This window comes from Nomascus leucogenys, chromosome 18 (assembly GCF_006542625.1).
Source record: "Nomascus leucogenys isolate Asia chromosome 18, Asia_NLE_v1, whole genome shotgun sequence".
In the NCBI taxonomy this organism is placed as follows: domain Eukaryota; kingdom Metazoa; phylum Chordata; class Mammalia; order Primates; family Hylobatidae; genus Nomascus; species Nomascus leucogenys.
The window spans coordinates 79,572,386-79,600,343 of NC_044398.1; the positions used below are offsets into that span (position 1 = coordinate 79,572,386).

General features: G+C 43.5%; 1 protein-coding gene across 2 annotated transcripts; it reads left to right on the top strand.

Annotated features, from left to right (window-relative positions):
* The first annotated feature begins 197 nt into the window (after positions 1 to 197).
* MARVELD2 (MARVEL domain containing 2) lies at positions 198 to 27,389 on the top strand. 2 transcript variants are annotated; one of them, XM_003266026.4, is made up of 7 exons: positions 198 to 239; positions 4,891 to 6,054; positions 10,138 to 10,173; positions 17,761 to 17,909; positions 18,149 to 18,320; positions 25,742 to 25,792; positions 26,839 to 27,359. In XM_003266026.4, exons 2-7 carry the CDS (start codon positions 4,906 to 4,908, stop codon positions 26,959 to 26,961), a joined length of 1,680 nt encoding a protein of 559 aa, XP_003266074.1. In that variant the 5' UTR covers positions 198 to 239; positions 4,891 to 4,905; the 3' UTR covers positions 26,962 to 27,359. The 2 variants fall into 2 exon arrangements, with proteins under 2 accessions (XP_003266074.1, XP_003266075.1); XM_003266027.4 differs by lacking the exon at positions 10,138 to 10,173 and having other exon boundaries at positions 26,839 to 27,389.
* Positions 27,390 to 27,958: the final 569 nt, after the last annotated feature.

A 27,958-nucleotide genomic window follows, 5' to 3' on the forward strand; every position in this document is an offset into this window, starting at 1 on the left:
TGAGAACTGTAAACTATCTTTCCAAAAGAGCCCAGTGTGTAGTCATTGCCGCGAGGTGCCGGCTGGTGGCACCGAGCAGCCTGGGCCCAGAGCGGGAGTCGGGCCGACAGATCCGGGCGGGGCAGAGCCGGGCGGGGAAAGCTGGGCTCGTCCCGTCCCGGCCCCACCCCCACCCCGGGAGCCCGATACCGGTTTCCGAGTCCCGGGCGGCGTGCGCGCTCTTCCTGGTGGCTGCGCAGGTAAGTGGGACCGGGGTGGGCCCACGTGACCGGGAGAGGAGGGCCCGGCGGCCCCCGGCCCAGGTGTGCGGGGACGGAGGGGTGCCTGCGCTCGGCGCTCAGCCTGCCATAGCCCGCGGGGGAGGCCGGAGCCAGGGATCCGGGGAGGCCCGCGTCCCGCCGGGTTTCGCTTTGAGGACGCAGGTGCGGCCGAGCTGCCGTCCTTCCGGGCGTGGGGCGGGGCGCCCACCTCGGGGCGATCCCGGTGTTCCTTACCTGGGAGGTCTTCCGGCTTAGTTTCGGCCTCGTTGGGGCGGAATCTCCAAAGACAGTGGGCGTCAGCCAGAAACGCGAAGACGAACGCCTAGCCGGCGCGGGCAGAACCGAGGACACAATGAGATTTGTGGAACCGGGCGCCCAGAGGCTGGCGCAGGGGAGACCCCACAGCGAAAATGCTCGGTACCCCCGGGCAGTCGTGGGTTAGTTAGAACTGCAGACCCCTTCCCGACCCCTCGGAAGCGCAGAAGTATCGAAATCTACCGTTTCTTGGGTCCAGCAAAACTTTTAAGCCAGGTAAACCGGTGGTTCTCTTTGTGTAAAGGTGACCAGGCATGATTCCTGTGACACTTTGCTGGGGGAGCCATTTCTCCTGCCACTGCCGCGGCTTTCCAAGATGAGTGTCCAAGAGTGGAGTAAGGGTCCGGGGGCCTGAGCAGGACAAAGACGCACGCTGCCGCGGCCTGCGCGACCAGAACGGACTCTCAGTGACATCCTGAAAGACATTAGGGGTATCCAGATATTTAAGATGTAATGAAATACAACTAACCATTCCCTTCTAAAAATCACATTATCTTGCTTTTCCACAACTCTTTAATAATTGCTTGTTTTTTCTTTAAAAATGGATAAAGTGGTTTGATTCAAATAAGCCACTTCACAGGTGAAGAGTTAAATCCATTACAGTGAATCGTATGTTTACCAGTGAATTGAATTAAGCATAGCGTATCCCGTAAATGCTGTGTAAAACTTGCTAAAATCATTTGTTGTGCTTTTGCTTCTACATTTCTTAGGAATGTGTTTCAAAAACTAGAGTCGTAATAGCGTTTCTAGAACTTACACTTTTTTAGAGAAAGAAAGAGAAAGGTACAAAAATAACTGATTGTTATAATATACAGAGCCGCTTTGCATTGGGCACCCTGCTGGGGCCATCACAGTTAATCCTCTAAGGTCGGAGTGCCCTATTAGAAGACCCTGGGTTTCCACCCCATTCCCTTGTCTCCAGTCTGTACAAACCCTCTGTGCCTTGCTTGCCCTCTTAACATCTCTACCTGGATTTTTAACGCATCTGAAACACTCTTCAGTCTGTTGCTCCCCAAGGCTAAGCTGGAGGGGTGGAGAATGAAGTATAGATAGATAAAATGATCAGATGTCTGGGGTTTACTTCAGAGGACTCTATTGGCAGAGGAAATAGTATGGGGAGTATAAATGAAACAAGTTTGGCCATAAATTGATAAGCGTAGAAGCGGGATGTGGGTACACAAGGGTTCATAATACTATTCTTTCTACTTTTTATTATGTTTGAAAAATTCTATAATAAAAATTTTAAATACCTGTCTAGCATTTGACCTCTTCTCACGATCTCAGTGATCCACTGGATTATTTCAATGGCCTAGCCAGTCCTCCTGTTTTACCTCTTGCCTTCTGGAGTGTACTCTCAACACAGCATCCATAGTGATACTGTTAAAACAAGTCAAATCATGTCACTCCTCTATTCAGAATCCTCCAGTGGCTTCTCATCTCACTCCTATCAAAAGACAAAGTTGTTTCTTTCCAGTGGTTTTCGAGGCCCTACATGATTCAGATGGCCTCAGTTCTACTATTCACCTTCTTACCCACTTTGCTGCTGCCACAGTAGCCTCCAGGCCTAAATATTTCTCGAACATACCAGGCACTCCTGTCTCAGGGCATTTGCACTAGCTATTCCTTCTGCCCGAACACTTGTCCCTGATAATGACCTGGCTTCCTCCTTCACCTTCAGTTCTATACTCAGATATCCCTTTCTCTATGAAGATATCTCTGGCCACTCGGTTTAAGATTGTAACATCCTGTCCCCATTGCAGTCTTTACCCCATTTCTCAACTTTGTTCTTTAGCATACTGTATATTTCATTTATCTATCATCTGTCAATCTGCCGGGCACTCCCCCAGTTAAAGCATCATGAAGGCAAGGATTTCAGTCTGGTTTGTCCACCAGTATACCTTCAGCATGCCTGTTGCAAGGCAGGTTAAATGTGGGGTCTTTGTTTTCCAAAGTAAAATAAAATAAAGCCTTAGGAATTTCCAAATTGTTCAACAGTATAAAGATGGGGTTATCAGACCAAGTGCAGTGGCTAACATTTGTAATCCCAGCACTTTGGGTGGCCAAGGCAGGAGGATGGCTTGAGCCCAGGAGTTCAAGACCAGCCTAGGCAACATAGTGATACTTAATGTCTACTAAAATTTTTAAATAATTAGCGGCCGAGTGTGGTGTCTCACACCTGTAATCCCAGCACTTTGGGAGGCCGAGGCGGGTGGATCATGAGGTCAGGATATCAAGACCATCCTGGCTAACATGGTCCCCATCTCTACTAAAAATACAAAAAATTAGCCGGGCGTGGTGGCGAGTGCCTGTAGTCCCAGCTACTTGGGAGGCTGAGGCAGGAGAATGGTGTGAACTTAGGAGGCGGAGCTTGCAGTGAGCCGAGATGGCACCACTGCACTCCTGCCTGGGCAACAGAGCGAGACTCCATCTCAAAAAAAAAAAAAAAAAAAAAAAAAAAAGAATTAGCTGGGTATGGTGGCATGCACCTATAGTCCCAGCTACTCAGGAGACTGAAGCAGCTGGAGTGCTTGAGCTAGGGAGATTGAGGCTGCAGTGAGCTATGATTGTGCTGCTACGCTCTGGCCTGGGAAACAGAGTGAGACTCTATCTTGAAAATATTAAATAAATAAACAAAACAATAACAAAAAAGATGGGGTTATCCATTTTAATTTTGAGACCTTCATAGTATCAAGTACAATACTATGTGCCCAGTTTAAGTCTTCAGTAATGAGACTTGGCAGGGTGTGAATGAAAAAAATTTTTTAAGTCTTCAAGGAAAATACTTATAAACAATTTGAGAGAAATTCAGCATACCTTAAACCTAGTAGTTAATTCACAAATGGTTTCCTTCTTTCTGTATATGGGTGCAGAGCATTGATTTCATGAATCAACAGGCTTAGTAAAAGTGCATTTTCTTTGCTTTATTTTTGAGGTGGATTGAATACCTTCTGAGATACTTGAGTCTCTCCTTGGGAACAGTAAATCACCTGAATTGCTCTGGAAAGAGTAATAGTAATGGTCATTGCTGCCATTCTCTATTGTGCCTTGGGGGAGCCTTTGCCTTTGGTGATGTTGTCTCTGAGATTCAACTTTTTTACATCTAGTTTCAATTGTTAATATTTTAGACTGGAAGAAGCAAGTCCTCTAAAATGACTTTGTTGATTTAGGAAGGGGAAGGGCTGTGCACTCCCTGTTTTTTAACAGACTGCCTCTCCTAGCCTATTCCAAGTGAAAATGAAGAATATTTGCTGACCCATCAAATTTCGCTACACTCAAACTCTTAGTATTTTGATTTAGATGTTTGAGGAAATGACGCTACTTGGGAGTGTGTTCACGTTCTGTTTTGTTAAAGTTTTGTCACTTTTGTTCTTTATTTTATTGTTAATAGGGCTCACAGATAAATTAGATTTACAAATACTTCATTTTTCATTTCTTTTTTTTTTTTTCTTTTTTTGGAGACAGAGACTCGCTGTGTCACCCAGGCTAGAGTGCAGTGGTGTAATCATAGCTCACTGTAACCTCCGACTCCTGGGGTCAGGTGATTCTTTCCTCCACCTCAGCCTCCCAGGTGGCGGAGACTGTGGGCACAGCACCACACACGGCTAATTTTTAAAAATTTTTTGTAGATACAGGGTCTCACTATGTTGCCAGGCTGGTCTTTAACTCCTGGCCCTAAGTGATCCTCCTGCCTTGGCCTCTCAGAAGTGCTAGGATTACAGGCATGAGCCATCATGCCCAGCCTAAGATTTTTAAATCTTGATTGCACTTAAAATGGCATAGAATGATGACTGTATCCCTGGGTAATATAATTGTTTAAAATATACAAAATCTATTGTTTTAAAATATACATATTTATCTTTTTTCTTTTTTTTTTTTTTTTGAGACAGGGTCTAGCCTTGTCACCCAGGCTGGAGTGCAGTAGTGCAATCTCAACTCACTGCAACCTCGGCCTCCCGGGTTCAAGCGGTTTCAAGCGGTCTATACCTCAGCCTCCTGAGTAGCTGGGATCACAAGCGCATGCCACCACTCTTGGCTAGTTTTTGTATTTTTAGTAGAGATAGTGTTTCACCATGTTGGTCAGGCTGGTCTCAAACTCCTGACCTGAAATGATCCGCCTGTCTTGGCCTCCCAAAGTGCTGGGATTACAGGCATGAGCCACCGCACCCGGTCTCATATTTATCATTTTTGTATATCATAATAATTAGACATGATCCTGTTGGTCTCCTAAATACTTTTTGCTACTACATGAATAAAATCAGCACCATTGAGAGGATAAGTAACTAATCATAAGTGATAACTTTAAATTTGGCCACAGGTGTGAAAATCACAAATGTCGTCAAATGATGGAAGATCCAGGAATCGGGACAGGCGCTATGATGAGGTACCAAACGACCTGCCTTATCAAGATAGCACCATAAGAACCCACCCAACTCTTCATGACAGTGAGCGGGCAGTGAGCGCTGATCCCTTGCCACCACCCCCTCTCCCATTACAGCCACCATTCGGCCCAGACTTCTACTCAAGTGACACAGAAGAACCAGCTATAGCGCCAGAGCTCAAACCAGTAAGGCGCTTTGTCCCCGACTCCTGGAAGAACTTTTTCAGAGGGAAGAAAAAGGACCCCGAATGGGATAAGCCAGTGTCTGATATCAGGTACATCTCCGATGGAGTGGAGTGTTCACCACCAGCCTCTCCAGCAAGACCAAACCACAGTTCGCCCCCTAACTCCTGCAAAGATCCCTACGGAGGGTCAGAAGGAACGTTTAGTTCCCGGAAAGAGGCTGATGCAGTGTTTCCCCGGGATTCCTGTGGATCTCTAGACCGACACACACAAACAGTTCGAACATACAGTGAGAAGGTGGAGGAGTACAACCTGAGATACTCCTACATGAAGTCGTGGGCAGGCCTGCTGAGAATACTGGGTGTGGTGGAGCTGCTTTTGGGGGCCGGCGTCTTTGCTTGTGTCACAGCTTACATTCACAAGGACAGTGAGTGGTACAACTTGTTTGGATATTCACAACCGTATGGCATGGGAGGCGTTGGTGGACTGGGCAGTATGTATGGGGGCTATTACTACACTGGCCCTAAGACCCCTTTTGTACTCGTGGTTGCTGGATTAGCTTGGATCACCACCATTATTATTCTGGTTCTTGGCATGTCCATGTATTACCGGACCATTCTTCTGGACTCTAATTGGTGGCCCCTAACTGAATTTGGAATTAACGTTGCCTTGTTTATTTTGTATATGGCCGCAGCCATAGTCTATGTGAATGATACCAACCGAGGTGGCCTCTGCTACTATCCGCTATTTAATACACCAGTGAACGCAGTGTTCTGCCGGGTAGAAGGAGGACAAATAGCTGCAATGATCTTCCTGTTTGTCACCATGATAGTTTATCTCATCAGTGCTTTGGTTTGCCTAAAGTTATGGAGGCATGAGGCAGCTCGGAGACATAGAGAATATATGGAACAACAGGAGGTAAGTGATTTCATAATCCCTCATTTGTGTGTGTATGTTTGTTTTTTTCGGTTATTTATTTGCTCCCTTGTTAAAAAATGTATAGTGCTCAAAACAGAAAGCTTTCATAGAAATCTTTTCTTCCTTTTTTTTTTTTTTAAATGGTCTGAGATTCAAAAGTCCTAGTGCAATATCTGACATGCTTTGACTGGGATAATCCACTCTGGTGTTTGGCTGTTATATAACATTGCAAGTAGACACCAGATGTGTAATATATAGTTTGTTGGCTGCATTATTATGTCTGTCTGAAGCTTAAGGGAAAGATACAGCTACTGAATTTTTGCAAAGAAGAAGAATATACTCAGTAAAATAAGTGTCTCATCGTTAAAGTAAGTTTGAGAACAATCTTAATTCTTTAATAAAAACTCCTAATTTTTCATTTAAATGTTATGATTTACTTTCTCCCAGTGAGTTGAATAAAGCCAAATAAGAATATGGTAAACCATGTTTGATTTTTTTAAGTATTGAGAGATTGAATTGTAATGAATATACTCTTAAAACTTGCCCAGTGGTTTTGATAATTTATCTTTATTTGAGGAAGACGTATGGTCCAAAATGAGAATGGAAGTCCTACATTGTTTTTACATTTCTAGAACTTAATAGGATAATAATGAGAATAAATAATAATGAGAACAATAAGAAGAATAAAATAATAATAACTGAAGGATGAGATAAAAGCCCTACCTAAAATTATTTTGGTTGAACAGTAGTAAATGTTAGAGTATGTTCCACTGGCTACATTATTCTCTGAAGTTAGTTGATATTTTGCTTTCTTCCAAGGAGATGTGTGTAGTAGACTCTCCTATGCCACTGGAATTTTCAGTATTTACCTTAAAATTTTTTGTAATTTTAAGTTAACTGTATTATGAATTTTTGCTTTTCCACTTTTCCTAAGACTTCTTTGATACTATACAATTGCACATGGTATATATTGGGCAAAACTATAAATAAAAATTAAATCATGTCCTTATAACAGCACACACTGACATATGTATTTTGTTTTTAATCTTTTGCTTGAATCTGATGCATAACAACAAATAGCCCTTTGGTTTTAAAATTTTTTTATTTTTTTTTTTCTTTAGAGATGAGTATTTGCCATGTTGTCCAGGCTGGTTTCAAACTCCTGGACTCAAGCAATCCACCTGCCTTGGCATCCCAAAGTGCTGGGGTTACAGATGTGAGCCACCATGCCTGGCCCTTCTTTTCTTTTGGTTTTTTTAATTTTCTTTTTTTTTGTTGTTTTTTTTGTTTTTTTTGAGATGGAGTCTCACTCTGTTGCCAGAGTGTAGTGGCACTGTTGCAGGAAGTCAGGGACCCCGAACGGAGGGACCGGCTGAAGCCATGGCAGAAGAACACAAATTGTGAAGATTTCATGGACATTTATTAGTTCCCCAAATTAATACTTTTATAATTTCTTACTCCTGTCTTTACTGCAGTCTCTGAACATAAATTGTGAAGATTTCATGGACACTTATCACTTCCCCCAATCAATACCCTTGTGATTTCCTATGCCTGTCTTTACTTTAATCTCTTAATCCCGTCATCTTCGTAAGCTGAGGAGGATGTATGTCGCCTAAGGACCCTGTGATGATTGAGTTAACTGCACAAATTGTTTGTAGAGCATGTGTGTTTGAACAATATGAAATCTGGACACCTTGAAAAAAGAACAGGATAACAGCGATGTTCAGGGAACAAGGGAGATAACCTTAAACTCTGGCTGCCTGAGAGTCGGGCGGAACAGAGCCATATTTCTCTTCTTTCAAAAGCAAATAGGAGAAATAGCACTGAATTCTTTTTCTCAGCAAGGAGCATCCCTGAGAAAGAGAATGCCTCCCTAAGGAGAGGCCTCTGAAATGGCCACTTTGGGGACAGCTGTCTTTTACAATCGTAGATAAGGGATGAAATAAGCCCTGGTCTCCTGTAGTGCTCCCAGGCTTATTAGGACAAGGAAATTCCCGCCTAATAAATTTTGGTCAGACCAGTTGTCTGCTCTCAAACCCTGTCTCCTGATAAGATGTTATCAATGACAATGCATGCCCAAAACTTCAGTAGCAATTTTAATTTCGCCCCGATCCTGTGGTCCTGTGATCTCGCCCTGCCTCCATTTGCCTTGTGATATTTTATTATCTTGTGAAGCATGTGATCTCTGTGACCCACACCGTATTTGTACACTCCCTCCCCTTTTGAAAATCACTAATAAAAACTTACTGGTTTTACGGCTTGGGGGCATCACGGAACCTGCTGACATGTGATGTCTCCCCCGGACATCCAGCTTTAAAATTTCTCTCTTTTTTACTCTTTCCCTTTATTTCTCAGACTGGCCGACACTTAGGGAATATAGAAAAGAACCTACGTGAAATATTGGGGATGAATTTCCCCCATTATCTGGCGCCAGGCTGGAGTGCAGTGGCACAATCTCGGCTCACTGTAACCTCCGCTTCCAAGGTTCAAGCGATCCTCCTGCCTCAGCCCCCCAGTAGCTGGGATTACAGGGACATGCCACCATGCCCAGCTAGTTTTTGTATTTTAGTAGAGACAGGGTTTCGCCATGTTGGCCAGGCTGGTCTTGAGCTCCTGACCTCTGGTGATCCATCTGCCTTGGCCTCCCAGAGTGTTGGGATTACAGGCGTGAGCCACCGCACCCAGCCTTAGATTTTCTTTTTACACCTAGTAGAATGGGAAACAAATCGTTTTGTTGTCGTTGTTGTTGTTGATGGTTTGTTTTGAGGAAGGATCTCACTCTGTCACCCAGCCTGCAATACAGTGGCACAATCATGGCTCACTGCAGCTTTGACCTCCCAGGCTCAAGCAATCTACCTCCGAGGTAGCTGGGACTACAGGCATACACCACCACACCTGGCTATTTTTTAATATTTTTTGTAAAGACAGGGTATCACTATGTTACCCAGGCTGGTCTCGAACTTCTGGGCTCAAGCAATCCTCCTGCCTCAGCCTCCCAAATTGTTGGGATTATAAGTATAAGCCACTGTGCTTGGTGGAAAAAAATAGTTTTATAACAAGTACCTACATGTTATACAAAGAACTTTGACATGTGTCCATGTGATCTCTCTATATATATTTTTTAAATTTTTTGTAGAGACGGGGTCTTGCCATGTTGCCGAGGCTGGTCTCAAACTCCTGGCCTCAAGCGATCCTTTCCCCTCAGCCTCCCAAAGTGCTGGGATTACAGGCATAAGCCATCGTGCCTAGCTTGATTGTCACAGAATAATTTATCTTGCTAGAACTCTACATAGATTCAAGTTATTTCTAAAAATGTGTCTTAGCACTTTAAGCATATTTCTTACATTTTTGTCTTTTTATGTAACAAACCTTCACATGTATTAAATTTTTGTTTCTTAAAGTTACAATTTATTTCTTAAATGTACATCTCTGTGTACAAAGTAAAAAATGTTAATTCTAATCAATATGAAATTCAGATAGTGAAACACATACTTCCTCATAATTTTATGCTAGTTGCGTAAATTATTAAATCTTAATATTTAAAAATTCTATGTGAATAGAATGATCAACATAATACTTTTATTTCTTTTTCCTTTCTCAACAAAAACTTATGTCTATGAGACTTTTCATAATGCCTAATTAGACTTCAGTCACCTGATGTTGAAGGTTGTGCCTGTCTGTACATTGCTGTAACTTCCTAAAAGTTAGAAGATGTAATGGCCTAGGGCTTTTTTCTATTAATTTTATAGAGTAATTGTCCTAACTCTTTAATCATGCAAAGTAATGGGAGGCAAGAGTAAATAAACTTTGAGGGTAATTCAGAGTGGTTTATCTAACAGTTTCCACCATCCCCGTATTCCCTACTCCTCTCTATGCCCTGATTGACAGGGAATTACAGTTATCCCTCTTCTCAGTTCTCCACTGGCCCTTCAAAACCTAGGCAAAAAGAGGATGAGAAACACCCATCAAGTAGAGGATCGACCTCTTAAAATTGAGATTGGGCTATAAATGTAAATGGATGAAAATATTTGCAAAGTAGCTTCACATGCCTTTGAAAAACTATTTGAACTCTTTTTGTTCCAGATAAATGAGCCATCATTGTCATCAAAAAGGAAAATGGTAAGAATAAAGTTTACTTCACATTATACTTTAGATTTGTTAATACTTTTCTCTTAGGTCTATTTATCTACATAGTAGTATTGTACATCTGTGAAATGTAGCTATTGGCCAGGCGTGGTGGCTCACACCTGTAATCCCAGCACTTTGGGAGGCTGAGGAGGGTGGAGCACTTGAGACCAGGATTTCAAGACCAGCCTGGCCAAAATGGTGAAACCCCGTCTCTACCAAAAATACAAAAATTACCTGCACGTGGTGGCACGCACCTGTAATCCCAGCTACTCCAGAGGCTGAGGCATGAGAACCACTTGAATCTGGGAGGTGAAGGTTTCAGTGAGCCGAGATCACGTCACTGCACTCCAGCCTGGGTGATAGAGTGAGACTGTTTAAAAAAAAAAAGAAAAAGTGTAGCTATTAGATCGAGTTCATATTAGGACTTTGAGCTTTTTTCCAGATACTAAAAGGACCAAATTAAACAATCATATCTGTAGCTTCTTTTAATTTTGTTAGATGAAAATTTATGCAAGTAAACAACATATGTTTGAAATTTAATTATTTTTTAAATGAAAGTGATTCTCCCAAACTTTCTTCACTTGTATTTAAAGTTCTGTGCTGTTCTTTGTATCCTTCTCACCTTGCTTTCAGATGCCAAATTTTTTACTACACAGGACAGTTAAAAAAGAAATTAATAATAATAATTCTTTTTTTTTTTTTGGAGACGGAGTCTTGCTCTGTTGCCCAGGCTGGAGTGCAGTGGCGCCATCTCGGCTCACTGCAAGCTCCGCCTCCCAGGTTCACACCATTCTCCTGCCTCAGCCTCCTGAATAGCTGGGACTACAGTTGCCTGCCACCGTGCCCGGCTAATTTTTTGTATTTTTAGTAGAGATGGGGTTTCACCGTGTTAGCTAGTTTCACGAGGTCAGGATGTTCTCGATCTCCTGACCTCGTGATCCACCCGCCTCAGACTCCCAAAGTGCTGGGATTACAGGCATGAGCCAGCGTGCCCAGCCAATAATACTTTTTTTTAAAGATGACAAATTTTATAGTGTCAGGGAATTTCTATTCCACAATTTACCAGCTGTGTGGCAGTAGACAAATTATTTTTCTATGCCTTCATTTCTTCATGTGTGAGATTGTAATAATAATAATTCCTACCTCGCAAGTTTGCTGAGAGGACTCAGTGAGATGCTGTTATCATTATTTACATATATGTAATAATTTATTTTAATAATCATAATTTTACCCTCATTGAAAATTTTACCCTCATTTTTTGAGATACTGGACATTATTATTTTTTATTTTTTTGAGACGGAGTCTCGCTGTGTCGCCAAGGCTGGAGTGCAGTGGTGCGATCTCGGCTCACTGCAACCTTCACCTCCCAGGTTAAAGCAATTCTCCTGCCTCAGCCTCCTGAATAGCTAGGATTACAGGCACCCGCCACCACGCCCAGCCAATTTTTGTATTTTTAATAGAGACGGGGTTTCACCACGTTGGTCAGGCTGGTCTCGAACCCCTGACCTCGTAATCCACCCGCCTCGGCCTCCCAACGTGCTGGGATTACAGGCGTGAGTTACTGCGCCTGGCCTGGACATTATTTCTTAGCAAGGAGTTGAGAATTCAACCTTTGGATTTGTTTCTCTGAAAAGAGAGCATATTTACTTGGTTGAAAATTCAAAAGAGTCTGTCAGCCAGGCTGAGGGCAGCCCCAAACTCCTGGGCTCAAACAATCCTCCCACCTTAACCTCCCAAGTAGCTGGGACTACAGGCATGCACCACCATGCCAGTTAATTTTTAAATAATTTTTAGTAGAGAAGAGGTCTAACTATGTTGCCCAGGCTGGTCTTAAGTGATCCTCCTGCCTCGGCCTCCCAAAGCACTGGGATTATAGGTGTGAGCCACCTCGCCCAGCCAGCAAGTGAACTTTAGAATCAGACAATCTAAAGCTACTTACCAGCTCTGTGATCCTGGGGAAATTGCTTACTTTCTCTGAACTTCAGTTTCCTGTTTGTTGTTCGGTCTAATACCAGGGGGTGCCTTCTTATTTTGTGTTTTAATTAATATAATTTTTTAAAAGCAAATAAGACCACTTTTAAAAGAAATAATAGATATAAGATAAGATCACATAGAGACAGCAACAAATTCTGGAGGCTGTGCTTTAAGTGCTGTGCAGGTTTATATTATAAGCTAGAAAAGCCAGAATCTAATGTGGACATGGAACGTGATGGTATGGGTTTGAGGTCAGGAGTCTGTGCATTATTATATTATACACTCAAAGGGAGAGAGAATCAAGAATTGGAGAAGTAAATGCATACTGAAACACATAGCTAGTTCTCCCTATATCTTTTCCCTTTTTTTTTTTTTTTTTTTTGGTTTGTTTTTTTGAGACGGAGTCTCGCTCTGTCACCAGGCTGGAGTGCTGTGGCATGATCTTGGCTCACCGCAACCTCCGACTCCCTGGTTCAAGCGATTGTCCTGCCTCAGCCTCCCTTAGTTCTGTCTATTTCTAACCTGACAGATATTCATTCAGCCCATTTTTAAGTTGAAAAGTTTAATAATTATATTCATAACATTACTTGGACTAGTTTTTGCTGGAAGCAAAGAACGGTCATGTTACTCTGGGGCACTGGGCCATTTTCCCCCTTCCTTTGACATGTCTGTCATCAAGAGTACTGTCTAAGAGTGGCCTTTCCCGTGCTGGGGCTTAATGCAGTCTTCCCACAAAAACCTGACGAGGATTTAATTCTTTGTCTCATATGTGGTTTTAGATTTCTTCCCAATAGAGAATGGGTGCAGTGGCTCACGCCTGTAATCTGAGCACTTTGGGAAGCCAAAGCAGGTGGATCTCTTGAGGCCAGGAGTTTGGGACCAGCCTGGCCAACATGGTGAAACCCCATCTCTACTAAAAATACAAAAATTAGCCAGGCATGGTGGTGCATGCCTGTAATCCCAGCTACTTGGGAGGCTGAGGCAGGAGAATGGCTTGAACAGGGAGGCAGAGGTGGCAGTGAGCCAAGATCGTGCCACTGCACTCCAGACTGGGCGACAGAGCGAGACTCTGTCTCAAAAAAAAAAAAAAAAAAAAAAATAGTTTTTTCCCAATAGAGTTTTCCAAACTCATGATCAGGAAGGTTCATCCAAAAAGAGCAGAAAAAAAGTTAAGACCATGAAAATAAAAAAAATTTAGGCCGGGCATGGTGGCTCACACCTGTAATCCCAGCATTTTTGGAAGCCAAGGTGGGTGGATCACCAGAGGTCAGGAGTTTGAGACCAGCCTGGGCAACATGGCAAAATCCCATCTCTACTAAAAATACAAAAAATTAGCCGGGTGTGGTGGCGCAAGCCTGTAATCCCAGCTACTTGGGAGACTGAGGTGGGAGAATGACTTGAACCTGGAAGGCGGAGGTTGCAGTGAGCTGAGATCGAGATCGTTACCACTGCACTCCAGCCTGGGCAATAGCGTGAGACTGTCTCAAAAATAAATAAATTAAGTAATTAAAATAAATTTAAAGCAGATGAAATGTCTACATGGAAATATTCTGATTCCTTCAGGCTCCCTTTCTATATTAAAAGGTAAGTCTTAGAATTAGGGATGGGCAAGTAAGAAAAATGATTAGTTCTTCCTTAAAAAAATTTTATGTAGAAAACAAATTAATGATGAACCCTCTGCCCAAAGCAGCTTTGACCAGGAGATCTGAGATTGATGCTGGGACTGCTGCTGAGATCCAGAGGATCAACAAGCTCATAGCAGCTTCCTTAGCGCCATGAGATCTGGGTTGTTAAACATTTAGGAGTTAAACCACGTGCCCATATGGGGGTCAAAAAAAAGAAAACAAGTTAAAGAGAAATAGAAATTCATTTATTCAAGCCAAAAAAGCTCCCCGTAGTGTTTAATACCATTATTCATTTTCAAGACTAAATATAGCCTGGCGTGGTGGCGGGCGCCTGTAGTCCCAGCTGCTCGGGAGGCTGAGGCAGGAGAATGGCGTGAACCTGGGAGGCGGAGCTTGCAGTGAGCTGAGATCGCGCCACTGCACTCCAGCCTGGGCGACAGAGCAAGACTCCGTCTCAAAAAAAAAAAAAAGAAAAAAAAAGACTAAATATATAGGAATTCATTAGGATGAAGAAATGGCATCCTAATCAGCAAGAAATACAGCAGAATAAATACTAACTTCAAAATGTGTTGCCTAAAAATATCCTGGCTTAATTTCATTTCCTCGGGGTACTCTGCTCACCGCTCATGTTTTTGCAGATTTGGAGACCAAGTGGTGAGGCATGCTTTCTGCATCTAGGTGATCTGGCTTCTTTCCCACCTGGAGCCAGGGTTGGAGAGCTTTTCCTTTTCATAACCTTCCCCTAGGGCTGGTTAGCAGCCTCCACACCTAATCCAATCTAAAGGGTGTGCTATTTGGTGAGTTAAAGTGCTAGTGGTTTTTAGAATGAGCTAATATTAAACCAAAGCCAGTTTCAGGGTAAGGAAATCAGGAAACAGGATTTTTAAAGCTTCCTGGCAAGATGAAGATTAAGGTTTTAAAATCCTGTTTGGTTTTTTATTTGCAGTGAAGTAGGGGCCCTCCCAGGCCACTCTCAGTTTAGTTCAGCAAGCATTTCTCGAAGGCTTAAGAGGTCAGTAGAGGGGAGGGAGGTTTCTGCTCCAAAGAGGAATCATGTTCCTAAGCACGATCTTACTTTCCAGTAGCAGTATGGCATTACTTGCCCTGTCCATCACAAGCTCACTTCTAGTGTGCTACTAGAACTTCATGCAACTTTAGGATATGAACAATATACATTTAAGTTAACAGGTTTCTTTATGTTATTCATTTAAAGTATCAATGAACCAGGCCAGGCACCATGGCTCACACCTGTAACCCTAGCACTTTGGGAGGCCAAGGAGGGAGGATAGGTTGAGCCCAGGAGTTCGAGGCTGCAGTGAGCTATATGATCTCGCCACTGCACTCCAGCCTGGGTGGCACAGCAAGACTCTGTCTCAAAAAAAAAAAAGTATCAATGAACCAAATAGTTCTGGGGTTTTTATTTATTTATTTGTTTGTTTGTTTGTTTGTTGGAGACACGGTTTCACTCTGTCACCCAGGCTGGGTGGAGTGGCATGATCACGAAGGTGCATGCCACCACACCCAGTTAATTTTTTATTTTTTGGCCAGGCATTGTGGCTCATGCCTGTAATCCCAGCACTTTGGGAGGCCAAGGTGGGTGGATTGCCTGAGCTCAGAAGTTCGAGACCAGACTGGGAAACATGGTGAAACCCCATCTCTACTAAAATACAAAAAATTAGCCAGTCATGGTGGTGTGCACCTGTAGTCCCAGCTATTTGGGAGGCTGAGGCAGGAGAATTGCTTAAACCTGGAGGCAGAGGTTGCAGTGAGTCAAGATCATGCCACTGCACTCCAGCCTGGGCAACAGAACGAGACTCTGTCTCAAGAAAAAATATTTTTTTTTAATTTTTTTTGTAGAAACAGGGTCTCCTTATGTTGCCCAGGCTGGTCTCAAACATCTGGGCTCAAGCAATCCTCCTGCCTTGGTCTCCCAAAGTGCTAGGATTACAGGAATGAGCCACTGCACCTGGCCTAGTTCTGGGTTTTATTTATTTATTTATTTATTTATTTTTGAGGCAGAGTCTCGCTCTGTCACCCAGGCTAGAGTGCAGTGGCACAATCTCAGCTCCTTGCCACCTCCGCCTCCCGGGCTCAAGCCATTCTCCTGCCTCAGCCTCCTGAGTAGCTGGGATTACAGGCGCCCACCACCACGCCTGGCTAATTTTTGTATTTTTAGTAGAGACAGGGTTTCACCATGTTGGCCAGGCTGGTCTTGAACGCCTGACATTAAATGATCCACCCCCCCTCGGCCTCCCAAAGTGCTGAGATTACAGGTGTGAGCCACCTCGCCTGGCCCAGTTCTGGGTTTTAATTGTGGCTTTTCTACTTAATAGTTACGTGACCTTGGAGAATTGACTTGACCTCTCTGAACCTCACTTCTGTTTTTAATTTTTTTTTTTAAGAGACAGAGTCTTGCTCTGATGCCCAGGCTGGAGTGCAGTGGACCATTCACACTCCCTGCAGCCTCGAACTCCTGGCTTCAAGTGATCCTCCCACCTCAGCCTGCCAAAACGTTAGGCTTACACGTGTAAGCCCCTGTGCCTGGCCTCAACCTCACTTCTTTTCTTTTCTTTTCTTTTCTTTTCTTTTTTGAGACAGAGTCTCGCTCTGTTGCCCAGGCTGGAGAGCAGTGGCGCGATCTTGGCTCACTGCACACTCTGCCTCCTGGGTTCACGCCATTGTCCTGCCTCAGCCTCCCAAGTAGCTGGGACTACAGGCGCCCACCACCATGCCCGGCTAATTTTTGTATTTTTAGTAGAGACGGGGTTTCACCATGCTGGCTAGGCTGGTCTCAAACACCTGACCTCGTGATCTGCTGACCTCAGCCTCCCAAAGTGCTGGGATTACAGGCATGAGCCACCGTGCCCGGCCAACTCATTTCCTTTTCTAATCCACTCAGTGGTTACTTACAATTAAATCATCCCAAATTGCCAGTATCATTACTTTCTCTTTCCATTTAAGTAGGCTTGTTCCATTTTTATCCTTGAATTTATTTTGAATTACATGTTTTATTCTTTTACGGTTAGTTGGGGTGTAAATTCTAAATAGGTAAGTTCTGAAGACTGCGTGTTTGACATTGCATCATCCACCTTTGACATGTACACGATTGGGGCTGGAGTGTGTTTTACCTACTGTGTATTACCATATCCCAAATGTGATTCCCTTAGCTATTACAGAAACGTTCAGAACAACTTTGTGACTATAAAACATGTAATTGTGATGTGAAATGTTAACTCTTATTTCCACTCTTCTTCCTCCTGTCTTCCTCCCCATTTCCTTCTTCTTTTTTTCTTTTTTTTTTTGAGCCAGAGTCTCACTCTGTCGCCCAGGCTGGAGTGCAGTAATGCAATCACAGCTCACTGTTACCTCTACCTCCTGGACTCAAGCAATCCTCCCACCTCAGCCTCCAAGCCTCTCGAGTAGCTACTAGCAGACTACAGACACACACCGCTGCATCTGCCAGATTTTTTTTTTTTTTTTTTTTAGAAAGAGTCTCAGTCTGTCTTCCAAGCTGGAGTGCAGTGGTACAATCTTGGTTCACTGCAACCTCCGCCTCCTGGGCCCAAGCGATTCTCCTGCCTCAGCCTCCTGAGGAGTTGGGATTACCAACCCGCCACCACTCCCAGCTAATTTTTGTATTTTTAGTAGAGATGGGGTTTCACCATGTTGGCCAGGCTGGTTTCAAACTCCTGATCTCAAGTGGTCTGCCCACCTCAGTTTCCCAAAGTGCTGGGATTACAGGCGTGAGCCACCATGCCTGGCCTTAAACTTTTTATAGAGATGGAGTCGTGCCATATTGGCCAGGCTGGTCTTGAACTCCTGGCCTCATGTGATCCTCCCTCTTTGGCCTCCCAAAGTGCTGGGATTATAGGTTTGAGCCACCCTACCTGATCTTTCACCTCATTTTCTAAGAATAAATTCAGAGGGTTTTTTTCTACCTATATTTATTAACAAATCCTCTTTTTCTCCCTAACTGCAGTGTGAAATGGCCACCAGTGGTGACAGACAAAGAGACTCAGAAGTTAATTTCAAGGAACTGAGAACAGCAAAAATGAAACCTGAACTACTGAGTGGACACATCCCCCCAGGCCACATTCCTAAACCTATCGTGATGCCCGACTATGTGGCGTGAGTATCAGTCTGAATTCTTCCTCAAGGTAGAAGTTGAGGGGCCCCATTTGGTCCTTTCATTTTCCAGTTTGTCTCCAAGTTAATACTCTGTGCTTAAAATCATGTATGTAAATAGTTGTTATCTGAGAGGTAATGTATTGAATTGAAGGTACAATATGATCAGTAAGGAATAAGATAAGCTGATTCAGCTTCTTTTAGTGAAACAATTACATCTTTGGCTTATGTTTTTCCCCCAGAAAATACCCTGTGATTCAGACAGATGATGAGCGAGAACGCTATAAAGCTGTGTTCCAAGACCAGTTTTCAGAGTACAAAGAGCTGTCTGCAGAAGTTCAGGCCGTCCTGAGGAAGTTTGATGAGCTGGATGCAGTGATGAGCAGATTGCCACATCATTCGGAAAGCCGACAGGTTAGTGTGTGCAGCTGCCTAGGAGGAGCACTGAAATCTAGAGGATGAATAAAATCTGGCTTTTTTTTTTTTTTTTTTTTTCTGTGAGACAGAGTCTTGTTCTGTTGCCAGGCTGGAGTGCAGTGGCACAATCTTGGCTTGCTGCAACCTCCACCGCCCGGGTTCAAGAGATTCTCCTGCCTCAGCCTCCCGAGTAGCTGGGATTACAGGCACATGCCACCACACCCGGCTAATTTTTTTCTATTTTTAGTGGAGACGCAGTTTCACCATGTTGGCCAAAACTGGCCTCAAGTGATCCACCTGCCTTGGCCTCCCAAAGTACTGGATTGCAGTCATAAGCCACCGCATTCGGCATAAAATCTGGCTTTTTTTTGTTTTTTTTGAGACAGAGTCTCACTGTGTCGCCCAGGTTGGAGTGCAGTGGCGCAATCTCGGCTCACTGCAAGCTCCACCTCCTGAGTTCACGCCATTCTCCTGCCTCAGCCTCCGGAGTAGCTGGGACTACAGGCACCTGCCACCACGCCCAGCTAATGTTTTTGTATTTTTAGTAGAGACGGGGTTTCACCGTGTTAGCCAGGATGGTCTCGATCTGACGTCGGGATCCGCCCGCCTCGGCCTCCCAAAGTGCTGGGATTACAAGCGGGAGCCACCACGCCTGACCCCCAAAATCTGGCTTTTAAAAAAAATTATAACCATTTACATCTGCTTTCTGTGTCTAGGAAAGCATTTGAGATCCTCAAGGTGTCTAGTCAAGATGAAAATTTAAATTATGTAACTTAATATCTTTTGTCTTCAATCATTAAACAGTATTTCTTCTTTTTTTTTTTTTTCACTCTGTGCTTACATTTTATTTTCTTACTTAAGTAAAATACAAATTTGCCTAAGATACATACTGAGTCAGTTAGGGTCCCAAAGGAGACAGATAGCACATTCTAACTAGGATAATTCACAAAGGTTTATTCAGAAAGGGAATGTAGGGAAGCCACGAGGGGCATTGAATTCCCCTGCTAAGCCAGAGCCCAGCAGTTAGCACCCCAGGCCCAAAGGCAGAGCGCCCGTTGAGTAAGAGTAGAGAGCAGAAATGGCCAGGCGCAGTGGCTTATACCTGTAATCCCAACACTTTGAGAGGCCAAGGCGGGCAGATTGCTTGAGCCCAGGCATGCAAGACCAGTCTGGACAACATGGTGAAACCCCGTCTCTACAAAAAATATAAAAATTAGCCGGGCATGGTGGCAAGCACCTGTAGACCCAGCAGGAGGCTGAGGTGCAAGGATTGCCTGAACCCAGGAGGTGGAGGTTGCAGTGAGCTGTGGTTTTGCCACTACACTCCAGCCTGAGGGACAGAGTGAGAACATGTCTCAAAAAAAATAAAATGAAATAAAAAGCAGATATGAGATATGCTACAAATGTGAGTTGCTGGACACACACATCAGACAGGTAGCTATGATTATGACAAAGAGGAAAACCAGGAGTGGAAATGGTAGTTACAGAGGCTTAAGCTTTTTTGTAGTGCTCTTCCCCGCCCCCCACATTTTTCACATTTTGAAATAGGAATATTGAAATAGGAATGCCTTATAACCTGTGCCATTTTTTAATTTTTAATTTTTTTTTTTTGAGATGGAGTTTTGCTCTTGTTGCCCAGGCTGGAGTGCCATGGCGTGCTCTCGTCTCACTGCAACCTCTGCCTCCCGGGTTGAAACGATTCTTCCACCTCAGCCTCCCAAGTAGCTGGGATTATAGGCATGCGCCACCATGCCCAGCTAATTTTGTATTTTTGTTAGAGACGGGGTTTCACCATGGTGGTCATGCTGGTCTTGAACTCCTGACCTTATGATCCGCCCGCCTCAGCCTCCGAAAGTGCTGGGATTACAGGCGTGAGCCACCGTGCCTGGCCACCTGTGCCATTTTTTAATCAGATGTACTCTTTTTTTTTTTTTTTTTGAGATGGAGTCTTGCTCTGTCACCCAGACTGGAGTGCAGTGGCACAATCTCGGCTCACTACAACCGTTGCCTCCCAGGTTACGCGATTCTCCTGCCTCAGCTTCCTGAGTAGATGGGACTATAGGTGCACACCTGGCTAATTTTTGTATTTTTAGTAGAGACAGGGTTTCCCCATTTAGGCCACTCTGGTCTCGAACTCCTGACCTCAGGTGATCCACCCACCTCAACCTCCCAAAGTGCTGGTATTACAGGCATGAGCCACTGCATCTGGCCCAGATGTACACTTTCTAATTGAGATCTCATTCACATATAATAAATCCACCCTTTTAAAGTGTACAATTCAGTGAATTTTAGTATAGTTACAGAGTTGTGCAATCAGCACCACTCAAATTCTACAACAGTTTCATCACCCCAAAAAGAAACCCCATATTGGCTGGGGGCGGTGGCTCATTCCTGTAAGCTCAGCACTTTAGGATGCTGAGGCAGGCAGATCACTTGAGATCAGGAATTCGAGACCAGCCTGGCCAACGTGGTGAAACGCTGTCTCTACTAAAAGTACAAAAATTAGTTGGGCGCGTTGGCAGGCTGAGTAATCTCAGCCACTCGGGAGGCTGAGGCAGGAGAATCACTTGAACCCAGGAGGTGGAGGCTTCAGTGAGCCAAGATTGCACCACTGCACTCCAGCCTGGGCAACAGAGCGAGAACCTGTCTCAAAAAAAAAGAAAAAAGAAACCCTTTACCCATTAGCAGTTATTTCCCATTCTCAGCTCTGTCCAACCATTGACAACCACAAATCTACTTTCTGTCCGAATGGATTTGCCTAGTTTGAACATTTCATATCAATCTTTTGTGTCTGGCTTCTACATTTTGCATAATGTTTTCAAGGTTCATCCATATTTTAGCATAAGTCAATACATATTCCTTTTTGTGGTGGAATAATATTCTGCTATGTGGATATACCATATTTTGTTTATCCATTTATCAAGAGATAGACATTTGGTCATTTCCAAATGTCTATATAGTCATTTCCACTCATTGGCTGTTATGAATAATGCTGGTATAAATATTTGTGTAATCTGTCTTTTTAAAAGAGGCTGTATTAATCTATTACATGTATGATTAAATTTTAAAAACACAGCTTTGTAAAAACTAAATGTCAGTCTGGCTGTGGTGGCACATGCCTATAGTCCCAGCTACTCGGGAGGCTGAGGCAGGACAGTCGTGTGAACCCGGGAAGCGGAGGTTGCAGTGAGCCAAGATCGTGCCACTGCACTCCAGCCTGGGCGACAGAGCAAAAAAAAAAACAAAAAACAAGAAAACTAAATGTCAAATTTATGTATGGGAACACACACACACACACATTTATGTATGGGTACACACACACATATATATATAAATTTTTTACCTGAGAAGGTAGGTGTCTTTGTTTCAATCACAGACTCTTTGTTAAGTATACATTTAAATCACATATCACTATGAGTTAACTAAGCCAAATGTGTATTACAGTGACATTTTCCTAATCCTGGAGCAATGGAATGATGTTGGCTAAGAAACGCCAGTACCAGGAAGCAAGAGAAATTCAGCAAATACTGAGGTCGAATGTCAGTACCATTTGGAAAATAAGCAAGGCCCACAGGTCTAAGAAGGGTGACCTAGTTTAGAGGCCGTCAAAGGAGTGCAGGAAGGCATGAGGCCCCAGGAATCTGGATCAACACAGGTTGGGAAATGCAGGATTGTTGGGAGAAATAATGCAGAAAATCCTGACCTGTAAGGCCGAGCGTGGTGGCTCATGCCTGTAATCCTAGCACTTTGGGAGGCCGAGGCAGGCAGATCACCTGAGGTTGGGAGTTCCAGACCAGCCTGACCAACAAGGAGAAACCCCATCTCGGCCAGGCGTGGTGGCTCACGCCTGTAATCCCAGCACTTTGGGAGGCCGAAGCGGGTGGATCACCTGAGGTCAGGAGTTCTAGACCAGCCTGGCCAACATCATGAAACCACATCTCTACTAAAAATACAAAAATTAGCCAGGCATGGTGGTGTGTGCCTGTAATTCCAGCTACTCAGGAGGCAGAGACAAGAGAATTGCTTGAACCTGGGAGTCAGAGGTTGCAGTGAGCTGATACTGTGCCACTGCACTCCAGCCTGGGCAACAGAGCGACACTTCATCTCAAAAAAAAAACAAAAAAACAAAAAAAAGAAACTATCTCAACTAAAAATATAAAATTAGCTGCACATGGTGGTACATGCCTGTAATCCCAGCTACTCGGGAAGGCTGAGGCAGGAGAATCGCTTGAACCCAGGAGGCGGAGGCTGTGGTGTGCCGAGATCACGCCATTGCACTCCAGCCTGGGCAACAAGAGCGAAACTCCGTCTCAAAAAAAAAAAAAATTGCTGGGCGCAGTGGCTTGCACCTGTAATCCCAGCACTATGGGAGCCCAAGGCAGGTGAATCATGAGGTCAGGAGATCGAGACCAGCCTGGCCAACATAGTGAAACCCTGTCCCTACTAAAAATACAAAGAATTAGCTGGGCATGGTGGTGGGCACCTGTAATCCTAGCTACTCGGGAGGCTGAGGCAGGAGAATGGCTTGAACCTGGGAGGCAGAGGTTGCAGTGAGACGAGATTATGCCATTGCACTCCAGCCTGGGCGACAGAGTGAGACTCTGTCTCAAAAAAAAAAAAAAAAAAAAAAAAACCAAAGAAAATCTTGACCTTGACCTGTAATCTTTGAGCCAGCACCCAGTAGTATCTGGTTTGTGTGCTTTGTATGAATGGACAAGGGCTGCAGCACGTGGTCTGCAGTTGGGAAATCAAGAGGGTCCTGATGACAGTACAGGTTGAGAGACCAAGTCTTCCCATGATGTTTCCACACAATATCAACAACAGCCATTACCTGTGATTTTTAACAAGACAGGGCTTGTAAGTAACCCAATGGCAGGCCCACGGTTATTATTATCAGTGTATCCTCCAGTCCTTATCTAAAGTAGAAATATTAACCGTATTACAAAAGTTAGCTTCTCCTTGGCCACAGGCTGAGCTTTGTCCTGGGCAGGAGGCCACAGGCTCATTCATTTTCCCACCATGTCCCCATCGAAGCATGTGAGGCATTTCAAAGCCCAGTGGGCCTGTTTGGAGGCAGATTCTCTCACAGACATGGTTGTGCACCACTGAAAAATAGTCACATGACTTTTCTGAGCCCATAACATAGAAATATTGCCCCAAACAGTCCCTCTGGTCCTCACCACTCCTTAAATTCAGTGACAGACTCTAGATGGATGTTACAGCTCATCTCTGCCTGCATCTCCAGCACAGCAGTGCTAACCCCAACAGCAAGTTTATTCCTTGTCCAGGATCTGTTATTACAGATTACAATTAAATCGCCAGGTTTATCTTCACTGCTGGCAGGCATTCAAAACACAAACATACTCATGATCTCAGTATGTAAGAGAGACTGAAGAATTAAAATAGTTCAGGCAAGGGGGCTCATGGCTGTAATCCCCACACTTTGAGAGACAAGGCAGGAAGAGTGCTGGAAGCCAGGAGTTCAAGATGAGCTTGGGCAACATAGCAAGACCACGTCTACACACAAAAAGTAAAAATTAGCAGCCAGGCATGGTGGCTCACACCTGTAATCCCAGCACTTTGGGAGGCCGAGGTGGGTGAATCACAAGGTCAGGAGATCGAGACCAGCCTGGCCAACGTGGTGAAACCCCGTCTCTACTGAAAATACAAAAAATTAGCTGGGCACAGTGGCAGGTGCCTGTAATCCCAGCTACTTGGGAGGCGGAGGCAGGAGAATCACTTGAACCTAGGAGGCAAAGGTTGCAGTGAGCTGAGATTGCACCACTGCACTCCAGCCTGGGTGACAGAATGAGACTCCGTCTCAAAAATAAATAAAAAAAAAATAAATAAAAATTAGCCAGGCCTGGTGATGTGCCGTATAATCCCAGCTACTCGGGAGGCTGATACAGGAGGATCACTTGAGCCCAAGAAGTTTTGGTTACAGTGAGCTATTACCCCACTGCACTCCAGCTTGGGCAACAGAGCAAGACCCTGTCTCAAAAAACAAAAAACAAAAAAAAAAATGAAGAAAATATACTGGGAAAAGGATATGGATCAGTGATAGAAAAAGTTCTCAGGCCAAGCTTTTATTTTGTTAGTATTTTTATTTATTTATTTATTTATTTTTGAGACAGAATTTCACTCTGTTGCCCAGGCTGGAGTGCAGTGGCGTGATCTTGGCTCACTGCAACCTCCGCCTCCTGGGTTCAAGCGATTCTACTGTCTCAAACTCCTAAGTAGCTGAGATTACAGGTATGAGCCACCATGCCTGGCTAATTTTTGTATTTTTAGTAGAGACGGGGTTTTGCCATGTTGGCCAGGCTGGTCTCGAACTTCTGATCTCAGGTGATCCACCCGCCTCAGCCTCCCAAAGTGCTGGGATTACAGTTGTAGGGCAAGCTTTTAGAACTATAAATTACTGGCTGGGCACAGTGGCTCATGCCTGTAATCCCAGTACTTTGGGAGACCAAGGTGGGCGGATCACTTGAGGCCAGGAGTTCGAGACCAGCCTGGGAAATATGGCAAAACCCCATCTCTACTAAAAATACAAAAATTAGCTGGGCATGGTGATGCACACCTATAGTTCCACCTACTTGGGAGGCTGAGGCTCAATAATAGCTTGAGCCAGAGAGGTGGGAGTTGCAGTGAGCTGAGATCACACCACTGCACTCCACCCTGGGCAACAGAGGGAGACTGTCTTAAAAAGAAAAAAAAAAAAACACTGTAAATTATTATATTTATTTATTTATTAGGTTTGCATTGTCTGACAATCTCTATGCATAGGTTTGCATGGATGAATGAGGGCATTGCTATAGTAATCTGTTCATTTGGATAGGCCATTCAACTCCTTAACAAAGTTCATATTTATTATAAAACTTAGAAAAAAGTTACGAGGAGCCTTATATTAGCTATTTTCAAAAGTTGCATACTCTCAAACTTCTTAATCCCAACACCTAATAACTCGAAAAAGAACTTTCCAAAGGGGATGAACTTTCCAGAAAGGATGAACATAATCATAGCTAATGTGTTTATTATGTGGCAAGCACTTTATAAGGATCATTTCAAATAAGTGAACCTTCTTACAACCCTTTGAGGTCATTATGGTTTTATTTCCATTTTACCAATAAGGAAACTGAGCATGCCAGCTGTATAACCCTGGGCAAGCTATGTATCCTCTCTAAGGGCCCAGGGCTTGGGTCTGGTTGCATGTGGTCAGGGCCCTTTCTCTCTTTTATCGCCTGGGCCTAGCAGATAGTAAGCCTTCAAATATTTGCCTGTGAGTTGAATTTTTGTGTATGAATGTTTTCATTAGTTTCTTAGGTAAAAATTGTTTTTTGTTCTAATTCTCAGTGTGCTTTGAGATATGATTTGAGTAAATGCAAATGTTTTAACGTAATTATACAATATATTATTTTTAGGAACATGAGAGAATTTCAAGAATCCATGAAGAGTTTAAGAAAAAAAAGAATGTGAGTAAAACAGTTTTCTTCTTCAAACTGTATTCTTATCCAGGTACATACGTGATAATTGACAGACTCTATATTCTGTTAGATAAAATAGTTCCTTTTTGTATTTCATGAGATGCTCCTTTAAAGGGAAAATGGCTGCTGGATGCCATTTCTTGTCGTGTCTGTTCTGAATACATTTTGCTGTGTCCTGATTTAGCAACCTAGAGAAATGAGCATTAATCAGGAATTCTCCACCTGTTCCTTCAAAAAGATGAACTGATTTTACATCTTTCCAACTCTAACTTAATCTCAAAATCAGTAGAGGTGGCTGGACACTGGCTCAGGCCTGTAATCCCAGCACTTTGGGAGGCCAAGGCGAGTGGAACGCTTGAGCCCAGGAGTTTGAGACCAGCCTGGGCAACATGGCGAAACCCTGTCTCTACAAAAAAATACAATAGCCGGTAATGGTGGCACATGCCTGTAGCCCCAGCTACTTGGGAGGCTGAAGTGGGAGGATCACTTGTGCCTGGGAGGCAGAGGTTGCACTGGGAGACATACGCCACTGTACTCTAGCCTGGGCAACAAAGTGAAACCCTGTCTCAAAAAGAAAAAAAAAATCAGTAAAGGCTGGAGAGACTGTTTATTAATATTTTCTATACTTTTTTTTTTTTTTTTTTTTTAAAGAGATGGGGTTTGGCATGTTGCCTAAGCTGACCTCAAACACCTGGGCTCAAGCAGTCCTTCCACCTCAGCCTCCTGAGTTGCTGGGACTACAGGCACATACCACTGTACCTGGCTTTATTTACTTTTTTATGTACATCAGATATTAAAATGAAAGGCGCCTCAGCACTTTGTACGTCTGCTTGATTTTGCTGTGAACCTAGAACTGCTCTTAAAAAAAAAAGTACATTTAAAAAATGTGTAGAGAGCTTAACTGTTACCCTGAGTTCAGAATCTGCTGTAGAGACTTTTGCTGTGTATGATCATTTCCTGGGTGACAATGTATGTTTCTGTGTTTTTCACTGAGGAAGCCAGGAGCCAAAATAATACTTATATTTCTTTTATAGGATCCTACATTTCTGGAAAAAAAAGAACGCTGTGATTACCTAAAGAATAAACTTTCTCATATAAAGCAAAGAATTCAAGAATATGATAAAGTAATGAATTGGGATGTACAAGGTTATTCTTAACCCTTATTTGAAACCACTTTATTTTTTATTTTATTTTATTTTTTTGAGATGAAGTCTTGCTCTGTTACCCAGGCTGGAGTGCAGTGGCACGATCTCGGCTCACTGCAACCTCCACCTCCCGGGTTCAAGCAATTCTCCTGCCTTAGCCTCCCCAGTAGCTGGGATTACAGGCGTGCGCCACCACGCCTGGCTAATTTTTGTATTTTTAGTAGAGGCGAGGTTTCACCATGTTGGTCAGGCTGGGAAACTACTTTTTTTTTTAAATAGCAAGTTTACTATTTATTTACTGCCTTTTTAATGCTAGCCTCTGTGGTAGAGAAGCAAGCACTTCCCGAATCAGCTTCCAGTTGGTTTAACCAGTATGCAACATTAAAGATTTTACTCAGACATTTTTAAACAAATTCAAATGTACTAAGGGCCTTTACTAAGAATGGAAAAAATCCTGTGTTCATCTTTCATCTGTGACTAATTTCATATTCATCTATCTCATTTAAATGTGTCATCATTTTAGAGATCGTATCCTGGCAGTGTGATGGGCAAGTGGACTATTAATTCTGGTGCTACTTTTTCCTTTTTTACTCAGGCAGGTTCCTAGGATTTTTCTGGGACAAATTTCTCTTCCTAGAGAAATTCCTAGGGGATTTCTAAAGGATTTTTCTAAGGGAAAAAGGGTGACATCTTTCAAAGGTATCATTTATTTCCTTGAAAGGTGTTTGAATCCCAGATCAACATTTTCATACATGCTGATCTTGGGCAAATTGCTTAATCTCTCTGTGCCTTTTCCCTCTTCTGTAAAATGGGGCTAGTAATAGTCCCTTCCTCATAGAGTTGTTGGGATTAAAGGAGTTACTAATATGGTAGGGACTATATCAGTGTTTGTGAAGTCTACAGAAGTGTTTGTGAAATGAATAAATTATAAAGAATGAGTCTCAAGAAAAGGTCCTTAATGAGCAAGCCCAACCTACTTAACTAAAAGCCCAAGTGTCTGGTGCCTTTC